This window comes from Arachis ipaensis, chromosome B08, assembly GCF_000816755.2.
Source record: "Arachis ipaensis cultivar K30076 chromosome B08, Araip1.1, whole genome shotgun sequence".
Taxonomy (NCBI): domain Eukaryota; kingdom Viridiplantae; phylum Streptophyta; class Magnoliopsida; order Fabales; family Fabaceae; genus Arachis; species Arachis ipaensis.
The window spans coordinates 124,856,664-124,867,439 of NC_029792.2; the positions used below are offsets into that span (position 1 = coordinate 124,856,664).

The 10,776-nt window shown below is 36.1% G+C and overlaps 2 protein-coding genes and 1 long non-coding RNA gene across 12 annotated transcripts in view; 1 reads left to right on the top strand and 2 right to left on the bottom strand.

Annotated features, from left to right (window-relative positions):
- Positions 1 to 1,117, bottom strand: part of LOC107612640 (pentatricopeptide repeat-containing protein At5g06540-like) — a 4,250-nt gene extending 3,133 nt beyond the window's left edge. For 6 of the 8 annotated variants that reach the window (XM_021110049.1, XM_021110048.1, XM_021110046.1 and 3 more), the window contains exons 1-2: positions 668 to 743; positions 210 to 336 (exon numbers count right to left, since the gene is read on the bottom strand). The gene's annotated coding sequence lies outside the window, so the exon portion shown is untranslated. Of the gene's footprint in view, positions 1 to 209; positions 337 to 667; positions 744 to 974 lie in introns of those variants that run through there. The other 2 variants (XM_021110043.1, XM_021110044.1) reach the window with 2 other exon arrangements.
- Positions 1,308 to 3,870, top strand: LOC110266114. The gene is made up of 4 exons (XR_002353083.1): positions 1,308 to 1,442; positions 1,743 to 1,926; positions 2,213 to 2,276; positions 3,423 to 3,870. It is a non-coding gene; the product is annotated as an uncharacterized LOC110266114 (long non-coding RNA).
- On the bottom strand, positions 3,241 to 10,283 carry LOC107612637 (protein WVD2-like 5). 3 transcript variants are annotated; one of them, XM_016314331.2, is made up of 9 exons: positions 10,244 to 10,283; positions 9,054 to 9,346; positions 8,702 to 8,950; positions 8,507 to 8,547; positions 8,315 to 8,386; positions 8,037 to 8,133; positions 7,867 to 7,938; positions 7,472 to 7,582; positions 3,241 to 4,261 (listed from the first exon to the last, which is right to left on the bottom strand). In XM_016314331.2, the coding sequence occupies exons 2-9, from the start codon at positions 9,183 to 9,185 to the stop codon at positions 3,734 to 3,736; spliced, it is 1,302 nt and encodes a 433-aa protein (XP_016169817.1). In that variant the 5' UTR covers positions 9,186 to 9,346; positions 10,244 to 10,283; the 3' UTR covers positions 3,241 to 3,733. The 3 variants fall into 3 exon arrangements, with proteins under 3 accessions (XP_016169817.1, XP_016169816.1, XP_020965709.1); XM_016314330.2 differs by lacking the exons at positions 7,472 to 7,582; positions 7,867 to 7,938; positions 8,037 to 8,133; ... (2 more) ...; positions 8,702 to 8,950; positions 9,054 to 9,346 and adding exons at positions 4,889 to 4,999; positions 5,284 to 5,355; positions 5,454 to 5,550; ... (2 more) ...; positions 6,119 to 6,367; positions 6,471 to 6,764 and having other exon boundaries at positions 10,244 to 10,263; XM_021110050.1 differs by lacking the exons at positions 7,472 to 7,582; positions 7,867 to 7,938; positions 8,037 to 8,133; ... (2 more) ...; positions 8,702 to 8,950; positions 9,054 to 9,346 and adding exons at positions 4,889 to 4,999; positions 5,284 to 5,355; positions 5,454 to 5,550; ... (2 more) ...; positions 6,119 to 6,367; positions 6,471 to 6,759 and having other exon boundaries at positions 10,244 to 10,259.

Consider the following 10,776-nt stretch of genomic DNA (forward strand, 5'->3'; position numbering starts at 1 on the left):
TTATTAAGAATAAATAAAATACGTAAAAATATATAATAGTTAAAAATGTGTATAAAATAATATTTATAAAAATATGTATTGAATTATTTTATTGAGAAAAAATTCTATGGCAATCATAAAGGCAGGCCACTTCATTTAAAAATACACTTTGTTAATTCTAAACTTGTACATTCTCAAACCAATGCAAACAACTAAATTGAAGAACTTACCTTTTCTTCAGCAGTGCTATTTAGAAAACAGAAAAACGCTTCCGAAAATTGAAAGCCGCAGGGACCAGTTTGCAAGTCAGCAATGCAAGGACATTTTAGAGCTCTCTGAACTTTTGCCTCATCAAGTCTACAACAACATCAACAATAAACAAATATAAAAGTACTAGCAGTGAATGAATTAAAGTGTAAGTTGGTCATTATTGATGCTGAGACAAAGCAAATGCTTCATTAAGCAAAAGATTCCAAATGTAATAACCAAGGAGCAAGTCAAGCTAATTGGCCAAGGACTTGTCTGATTTCAATTTATATAATAGAAGTTATTTGACCAAGTCATTATCAATGGTAGATAACATAATTCTAGTTCTAGGTAGCATTAACAAGTTCATTGCATTAACATTAACATTATAGATTAGTTACCAGTTAGCAACTCTAACATGCACCAATATCACTTGTATTACCTCAACGTCTTTCATTCTATCAAATCCACATTCTTATTTCTTCCATGCATCAAACCCTTAACTACTTATGAAAACTGGCAATAAATCATAAGTAAATGAAACGGATTAGTTCTTGACCTGTCGGATTGGGATTGGGAGATACCGTGGGCAACAAAAAAAACTGTAAAAATGGGTGACTAATTGACTATGTAAAAAAGTATTGTCTCCCCTGCTTCAAATCATAGTAAAACAGAAAGTAATACAAATGATAAAGCTAAGTTAAAAAGTGTAAAGAAGGAAATCAGAAAGTAAAGAGAAAAGAGATGACCTACTGTGTTAGATGGCGCAGCAGCAGGGGAGAGACTAGAGAGGAATGTCGTTGGCCGTTGCTGTGTTAGAAATCGATCGACGACAGTGAGCGACGGAGAGTAGTTCGACGATGGCGACTGTGACGGTGGCAGTGGTGGGTTGGTTGCGGCGACAGTAGGGGAGAGACGAGAGAGGATGCTGGAACGGCGATTAGGGTTTTTCAGTTTTTTTAATTTTTTGAGTTTTGAAGATTGAAGTTACTGCTGTGAATAACCGTGTGCTTACCACCTTTTTCTTTAATACCGCTTTCAAATTCCAAACCATTATTATTCCCTTCACCTTCTTCTCCTTCATCATCATCATCATCATCATCAAATTCAATTCAAGTGAAGCACCACCACCACCACTCAGCAATGGTGACTCTTCTTGTTGCTACAACCTCCGACCCTGCTTCCATCAACCCTGCCAATGCCCGCTTGGCAACCAGGTCCCCATTCAATTATCAATACTTCATTTTCAAATTCCTCTTTTCTTTTTTGGAATAATAGTTAAAATGGTCGTGAAAGATCACTTAATAGTGAATCAATTTTGAGGTATTTCATATGTCGAGAACTGAATTAACAACTATTTTGACTATTAACGGTTTTGCTACTGTAGATATCATTGAGTTAGTTATATATTAGTCAGTTATGTTTCTTATAATTAGTAAAAATTCATTTCTAGTTGTTTTCTACGAATTATTTATTCTGATGCAATGGATTGCAACACCTTTGATTGTTTATTATAGGATGACATGAAGAGTTTCTGTAATGGAGGGGTGAGGGTTTTGCTTCATGGGAAGAGCATAGTGGTGGAGGATGACTTGGACAAGAGGTGGAAAGAGAAGACTGGTGAGGTTGTTGATGAGGTCATCTTCTTCAGCAAGCACACTGCTGTTTCTAACAAACCTGCCCTCACTGTTCATCCCATTGGTATTCATTTCTTGTCTTGATTTCCCTCTTTTTCTGTTCTTCTTGCTTGGGATACCAACTTGTATAGTTCTTTCATGTTTCTTCCCCTGGTCCCTGAATTTGAGGTGTGTTTTCTTTTGAGCAATTGAGAAATTCAGAATGCCTTCTTAAATTTAGCACTTTTCGGAACTACATGCCTTCTTTTCCGTTGGACAAAAATGGCTTTTTGTTAAATTGTGTTTTCAATAATGGGATTGTAGTTTTCAAAAGCTATTCTATCAGAATTTGATATGTTTCCTCAATTTAGATTACTTTGGAGGCCACTCATCACGGGCCATTCACGAATAAGCCAACAATGTTTCTTGAGATTGGTGAGTGCTCTTTTCTTCCTCTTAGATCTGTTCTGGATTGATGGATTTGATATACCATATATCATAAGTACATTGCATAATCTATTACTAGGGTCTAAATTCATTACTATTCCTCCAATGTTTGGTTTCCAAATCAAGACTGTCTTTCTTTTTCTTGACGCTTAATCTCACATTCAATTCATATTCATCTTTCCCTTTTGCGAGTACTTGTCAATGTAGAAGGTTCCATCTTTCAAATTTTTTTGGGTGGGAGGAAAAAAAACTGATGTTCAAAGAGAAATATAGGTGAAGCTTGTAAATCAGCAATGTTATTGTAGTTTAATACTCGGTGCAGGAACGTGATTTCGAGTTATTGGAATTGTTGACTGTCCTTAAGTTGGTCCTCAATTAACCATCTCTCACTTGTACCGATACCCTTTTATGTGTGGGAATCCTTTTTTTTTTTTTTGGGTAAAATTTTAATATCTTTTGGTTCTTTTAAGTAATTTGTGCCATCTCAACAGCATTCTCATGTTTCATCAGAAGCTGTTAGCTATAACTTTAGGGGGAAAATAAATACATTTGAATTTTGAATGAATAAATTAAGATGGTATAATTTCTCTCTGTGATTTGATGATGACTTGTAGAAGACTTGGAAAAGTATCATTTAAGACAGTAGACATAATACAAAATATACAAATTCGCTTAGGAGTTATTTGATTTGGTTATGACTTGTGAAAACACTTTGTTGTTGAATAGCTTAATATAAACTGGTTTTCTTTTGTCGACTATTGGAAAAGACAGGATGCTGCTCAAGTAATGGCTCAGGTTGAGGACTTGTGTTTTCTTCACTTTGCATCGATATGTAGAATTTTTCTTGTTCCATATTTGATGGTTTACATGAGATTATGTGCGATGTGTTTTCAGATAGCATCATTTTCACTGTTTTGCAAGATGGGAAATACTTTTAACTATAGTCTTCCAATTTAGCATCTGCTCTTGATATCTTTTAAATTGTTCTAATGCTGCCAACATTGCATAATGCATCCTATGGAATATAGTTCTTGAGAAAAATCATGTTTGTTTCTTTAATGTAATATCTTTGTGCTACATTTTTCAAAGTTTGTTCTAACTTCTAACCTGAATCTATATCTCATGATCTTGTAGGGAGAATGATAAGAAGAAAGTCCTTCTTGGGATAGGTGGCGGACACTATGCGCCTCGGCATATGGATGTAGTATTGTGAGCAGTCATTATCCTTGTAGTTTAATTTTCTCTCTGACTTTTGAAAGACGGTGTTTCGGGAGTGAGCGAACAACGCGAGACAATGCTGCTTCGACAAATTGACATTACAAACCATAATGCAAATCTGCAGGCCTTTGTTGTTAAATAATCTCAGTCATATGCTTCTGCAATATCCACAAGACGAATGAACTGCTCTGGATAGTAGGTTTCTCAGTTCTGCTCCTGCCACTTACTTAATTCTCGGTCGCTATGGGTTCTTGTTGTACAAAGGTTCGTTCTTGTTCTTGTTTCTCTTCTCTGAGTACATTGCCATTTGTGCACAACTCGGCTTCACTTGGCTTGTCCATGGAACTGGGAGCCGCATTCAGAGGTGGAACTTTGCTTTTTTCATGGGACAAGATGTTGTTTTCTTCATTGGCCTCAGCCACCTTGACCTTATCTTTCACTGTTGAATTGGACAAGGTGGTAACTTTAGTCGCTACACTAGATATGGGGGTTTTTGTGATCTTAGATGGAGTCCGCGCAGTAGATGAATTGGATTGACTACTCTTTTCAGAAGCCAGTCGAGGAGGAAGAGATTTTCGCTGCGGCTTCTTTTGATTGACAGGAGAAATTCCTTTAGTTGGTGTACTCTGAGACGCTTTCTCATCGAGGCTTAAACGACCTACTTGAGCACTGCTGATAGCGTCTCCTTCTGACCCTGGATGTGTTGCGCTCTTCCTACGACCAAGCTTGGGGGATTTCGCTCTTGTAGTTGGTATCTACATTTGTAAGTTCATAGGCAAATGAATTTCAATTTCCACATGACAAGATCAAACACAAACTCAACAAGATTAAGCAGAAGGTCAATCACAAGATATCAGGAGGAGGAAAAGGGGAGGAGGGGGGACTATGGATAAGTACAATGTCAAGTTCGGATTGCAAAACAACTAAAGCAGGGAACAAGACTTCAACTTATCAGTGAAGAGAAATCAAAAGAGCAAAAAATAATTGACTCCTTAGTGAAAAATACCACAACTAGTTAGAGTAACTAATAGCACTATAAATGTAAGTGAATATTCATCATATAATAAGTGGAGACGAATAATTCTGTAATCAGAAGAGCAAAAAAGACATTTAATTACATAGAAATCAGTTGATCAAGTTATGTGGAAGATTGAGAAGAAAGCTCCAATCAGAAGAGATTGCTCATCCGAAATGGATTGGAAGATTGTCATAAATTCTTACTCTCAGAAACCGCATGAAAAATGTAGCCATGCCCACATTTGTGCATTCACAAAGCAAAAGTAATCTACATAATATGCGTTATACATTTACACAGTTGGACTGGATGCCATTTGATGCAGAGCCATGTGTATGCCAGCGTGTACACACAGAGAGAAACTTACCTTCTTTAACTCGACCCTAGGAGGAGTAGGCTCCTGGTAAAAACTAGGCATTGGAGTTGCTTTAAATGCAAGACTCTTCCTAAGCATCTTAATCTCAGCTTCTTGGGTCTCCTACAAAAGGAATGAAAGGTTTATGTCAATCAAAAAGGCATTCATATGAACTAAAAAACATCTGCCACTAATTTGCGGGAGTGGATCCTCTCCAGTGAACAAAAAACTGGATGGTGGGTGTCAATTGTGATCTTTCATCCTTCATTGCTCTCTCTCTCTCATATTTAATTTTGGTCCCACTTGTAAAGTTAATGGTGAGAGATCACACTGCATTTCCTCAAGTGTTAAAAAAACTGGAGAGGATCCATTTCCCTAATTTGCCGGCATAGATATCAAATATAAACCTTGGTTTTTGCTTGTAGGTTATTCTCCTCCACTTCCTTTGCATGAATCTTTTCCTCGAGCTTTGAGTAAAACTGGCCACCGGAATATCAATGATTCTTTTAACTACAAACTTATTTGAAATAAATCCTCATGTTAAAACAAAATAAGGAAGTAAGTAATAATTGATTACCTGTTTTCTTCTCTCAGCTCGCTCATCACATTTGAAGCTGAATCCATAATTTGGAAGTGCCCCAACCCTGCGAGGTTTAGCATCTTCTGCAGTAGGACTTCCAAGTGGATTAAGGAAAGACCATGATCAAACACCAGAGTGCTCTAAAAAATCAATAATAAACTCACCAAGACCATAAAGGCAGTCCCATTAGATTCCCACTTGTGCTCACAAGGAAGCAAAAGACACCCAATCACAAACGGACATGCAAAAAAACAAATAAATATATAAAAGGATACAAAGAACATTCTGTTCCTCCTTGAACATTTTCAGCGGGCCCTTTCTTCAATGATCTTGGTTTAGCTTTGTCCCTGATTCAAATAAGTGACATTAGACTAGTCAAATAGGTAAAACCATTTCTATATGACATAACATATTTCTTCAACTAGCATATGATGAAAATTCACAAATACATGCAAAGTATTACATACAGTGGTACTTCAGAAGACACTGGATCAGATTTTCCAGGGTGCTGAAAGAAAAGAGTAAAAACTATCAGGGAAAGCCAAAACTATATTGGTATTACCCAACACCCAAAAGATAAAAGAACAAAGGAAAAAATATTAACCGAATGCTAGCACAAGTAATGACAGGATAAAGCAACCAAAGGTAACAACAATATTTACCTTCGACAACAGAGTTTCCTTGTCATCATACGATCTGATTTTGGCAGGCTGCCTAGGGTGGGGTTCTGAAGCTGAAGTACCATTTGAAACAGCAGATGATGCATGTTCATCTTTTCCATCTTGGAATCTTTTCACCGAGTTTGTATGAACACCTTTCGAACCTGTGGGCTTTGTGCACTTTTCCTTCACAGGACCCTTTTGAGCTCTTAATTGCCTTGATTGATCCTCTACTGTAGTAACATCCTTATCCTAGAATTGAGCAAATAAATCAGACTCAAATAATATAAACAAAATAAGTTGATCATGAACTCAGTTCTAAGGAAAAAGAGTAAGGAGAAAAAAGTGATCTCACATTAGAATTGTCCACATTGTTGCCATTGCTGCTGCCATTTGCTACTTCCCTGATTTCCACCACAGATGAGTTATCAGTTGCAGCGCCATCCAACTCATCAAAATTTTCAACATTTCCATTTGGAGATGCCATTTCTGTAATTTCAGCAACACTGCGGTCTACCATCTACACCATTCAAAACACCAGTATCATCTCCAAAAGTATATTGTTTTCATGAACACAATTCTAGTGTACTACTTCAATCCCATCAGCAGACGAAAGGTTACTTGGATCGATCATTCACACCAAGCTATCCTACAAGTTAAATAGAGATATTCAAGACAAGATCACAAGGAAAAAAGTCAAAAACTACACTCTTATAGAACAAGTTTCACCATTCATCTGTTGTGTCTAACAAGTATAAATGTTCTAGACAATCAATGTGATTTTCGATTTACCATCCAACTTATATACCAAAGAGATTACAATCTTTCAAAAAAAAAAAAAAGAATGCATCATTCTATGGTCTAATAGCAACTTATCCAATTGAAGGAAAAAGATAAGAACAGGATGGAGGAAAAAATAGCCTTATCAGTGAAGAGAAATCAAAAGAGCAAAAAATAATTGACTCCTTAGTGAAAAATACCACAACTAGTTAGAGTAACTAATAGCACTATAAATGTAAGTGAATATTCATCATATAATAAGTGGAGACGAATAATTCTGTAATCAGAAGAGCAAAAAAGACATTTAATTACATAGAAATCAGTTGATCAAGTTATGTGGAAGATTGAGAAGAAAGCTCCAATCAGAAGAGATTGCTCATCCGAAATGGATTGGAAGATTGTCATAAATTCTTACTCTCAGAAACCGCATGAAAAATGTAGCCATGCCCACATTTGTGCATTCACAAAGCAAAAGTAATCTACATAATATGCGTTATACATTTACACAGTTGGACTGGATGCCATTTGATGCAGAGCCATGTGTATGCCAGCGTGTACACACAGAGAGAAACTTACCTTCTTTAACTCGACCCTAGGAGGAGTAGGCTCCTGGTAAAAACTAGGCATTGGAGTTGCTTTAAATGCAAGACTCTTCCTAAGCATCTTAATCTCAGCTTCTTGGGTCTCCTACAAAAGGAATGAAAGGTTTATGTCAATCAAAAAGGCATTCATATGAACTAAAAAACATCTGCCACTAATTTGCGGGAGTGGATCCTCTCCAGTGAACAAAAAACTGGATGGTGGGTGTCAATTGTGATCTTTCATCCTTCATTGCTCTCTCTCTCTCATATTTAATTTTGGTCCCACTTGTAAAGTTAATGGTGAGAGATCACACTGCATTTCCTCAAGTGTTAAAAAAACTGGAGAGGATCCATTTCCCTAATTTGCCGGCATAGATATCAAATATAAACCTTGGTTTTTGCTTGTAGGTTATTCTCCTCCACTTCCTTTGCATGAATCTTTTCCTCGAGCTTTGAGTAAAACTGGCCACCGGAATATCAATGATTCTTTTAACTACAAACTTATTTGAAATAAATCCTCATGTTAAAACAAAATACGGAAGTAAGTAATAATTGATTACCTGTTTTCTTCTCTCAGCTCGCTCATCACATTTGAAGCTGAATCCATAATTGGGAAGTGCCCCAACCCTGCGAGGTTTAGCATCTTCTGCAGTAGGACTTCCAAGTGGATTAAGGAAAGACCATGATCAAACACCAGAGTGCTCTAAAAAATCAATAATAAACTCACCAAGACCATAAAGGCAGTCCCATTAGATTCCCACTTGTGCTCACAAGGAAGCAAAAGACACCCAATCACAAACGGACATGCAAAAAAACAAATAAATATATAAAAGGATACAAAGAACATTCTGTTCCTCCTTGAACATTTTCAGCGGGCCCTTTCTTCAATGATCTTGGTTTAGCTTTGTCCCTGATTCAAATAAGTGACATTAGACTAGTCAAATAGGTAAAACCATTTCTATATGACATAACATATTTCTTCAACTAGCATATGATGAAAATTCACAAATACATGCAAAGTATTACATACAGTGGTACTTCAGAAGACACTGGATCAGATTTTCCAGGGTGCTGAAAGAAAAGAGTAAAAACTATCAGGGAAAGCCAAAACTATATTGGTATTACCCAACACCCAAAAGATAAAAGAACAAAGGAAAAAATATTAACCGAATGCTAGCACAAGTAATGACAGGATAAAGCAACCAAAGGTAACAACAATATTTACCTTCGACAACAGAGTTTCCTTGTCATCATACGATCTGATTTTGGCAGGCTGCCTAGGGTGGGGTTCTGAAGCTGAAGTACCATTTGAAACAGCAGATGATGCATGTTCATCTTTTCCATCTTGGAATCTTTTCACCGAGTTTGTATGAACACCTTTCGAACCTGTGGGCTTTGTGCACTTTTCCTTCACAGGACCCTTTTGAGCTCTTAATTGCCTTGATTGATCCTCTACTGTAGTAACATCCTTATCCTAGAATTGAGCAAATAAATCAGACTCAAATAATATAAACAAAATAAGTTGATCATGAACTCAGTTCTAAGGAAAAAGAGTAAGGAGAAAAAAGTGATCTCACATTAGAATTGTCCACATTGTTGCCATTGCTGCTGCCATTTGCTACTTCCCTGATTTCCACCACAGATGAGTTATCAGTTGCAGCGCCATCCAACTCATCAAAATTTTCAACATTTCCATTTGGAGATGCCATTTCTGTAATTTCAGCAACACTGGGGTCTACATCTACACCATTCAAAACACCAGTATCATCTCCAAAAGTATATCGTTTTCATGAACACAATTCTAGTGTACTACTTCTATCCCATCAGCAGACGAACGGTTACTTGGATCGATCATTCACACCAAGCTATCCTACAAGTTAAATAGAGATATTCAAGACAAGATCACAAGGAAAAAAGTCAAAAACTACACTCTTATAGAACAAGTTTCACCATTCATCTGTTGTGTCTAACAAGTATAAATGTTCTAGACAATCAATGTGATTTTCGATTTACCATCCAACTTATATACCAAAGAGATTACAATCTTTCAAAAAAAAAAAAAAGAATGCATCATTCTATGGTCTAATAGCAACTTATCCAATTGAAGGAAAAAGATAAGAACAGGATGGAGGAAAAAATAGCAGACCTTGTGAGGTGTTGTCATGACCTATAAACCAGTCAAACAGGCAAAAGCAACACAACATAAAAAATTCTTCTTGTTTTCTTGAATATTTGGTACATAATTGAAATTTCACAATTCATACAAATATGATAAAAGAAACAAACAAGACCTTCCAAAGTCATGCACACTAATCAATAATGCAAAGAATACATTAGTAGAGGATAAATTAAAAAGATTGCATCAAACCCCCCTTTGGCTGCCAAGTGCATGAAGACAAATTTGGAATATGCAAATATAAAATATTTTTTTTCTTAATTTAAAACTTAAAAGAAAAACAAAGTGAAAATATGAAATTAAAAGCTCCAGATTGAACTTCTACTTTAGCATCATCTTAGCTCAAAACTAAGCAATTAACTAAGAACTAACATAGTCAGAAAACAATGAGTACATAAAAAGTGAAAGTGATAGAAATGAAATCAAAGCAAAAAAAAGAAGCAATAGCAGCATGCTCCAATTCCCAATGGCCCATTTGCAAAGAACAAAACTTTGACCCAGCATTGATCTATTTATGCTCAGAAACAATGGCAGCAAACCCCACATTTTGAAGCAGAAGAGAAATGAATCAAGTAGAAGATCTGTGATTACCTAAATGAGATTTTGATGGGTTCAGAAGAGTAACGATATATTGTTTATCTATCAATAAATATAAATTTTTTATTTATGTCTTACATCAAAATTATATGTAATAAATAAATATAAAATTTTAAATAATTAAGATCATTAATATATATAATTATATATTATTATTTCATATGTATATATATAATATTAAAAGTATAGACTAGATGCATATAGGATATCTGTATTAATAATTATATACATAATCGAGCCAACTCACGAGCTAATGAGCCGAGTTTATCCAAGCTCAAGCTCGGCTCATTTAATTTATGAGCTCAATTTTAGGCTCAAGCTTGGCTCACCAGCTCACGAGCTTAACTTATCGAGCTATTAACGAGTCGAGCTCGAACTGGCTCATAAGCTGGCTTGACTCACTTCCAGCCCTACCCATGTCCGTGTCAATATCCGTGCATCATAGCTCTCTCAACAAGTCCAAATCTCATTCTCCTACTCCCTTCTTCTTCCTCCTCAAATCGCTCTTGAAAAATTAATAGTATAAA

Coding starts and splice junctions, on each gene's coding strand:
- LOC107612637 (XM_016314330.2), bottom strand. CDS start 6,635: ATGGTAGACCGCAGTGTTGCTGAAATTACAGAAATGGCATCTCCAAAT. Junction 6,368..6,470: donor ACAATGTGGACAATTCTAAT/GTGAGATCACTT, acceptor GCTCAATTCTAG/GATAAGGATGTTACTACAGT. Junction 5,000..5,283: donor ACCTACAAGCAAAAACCAAG/GTTTATATTTGA, acceptor TTCCTTTTGTAG/GAGACCCAAGAAGCTGAGAT.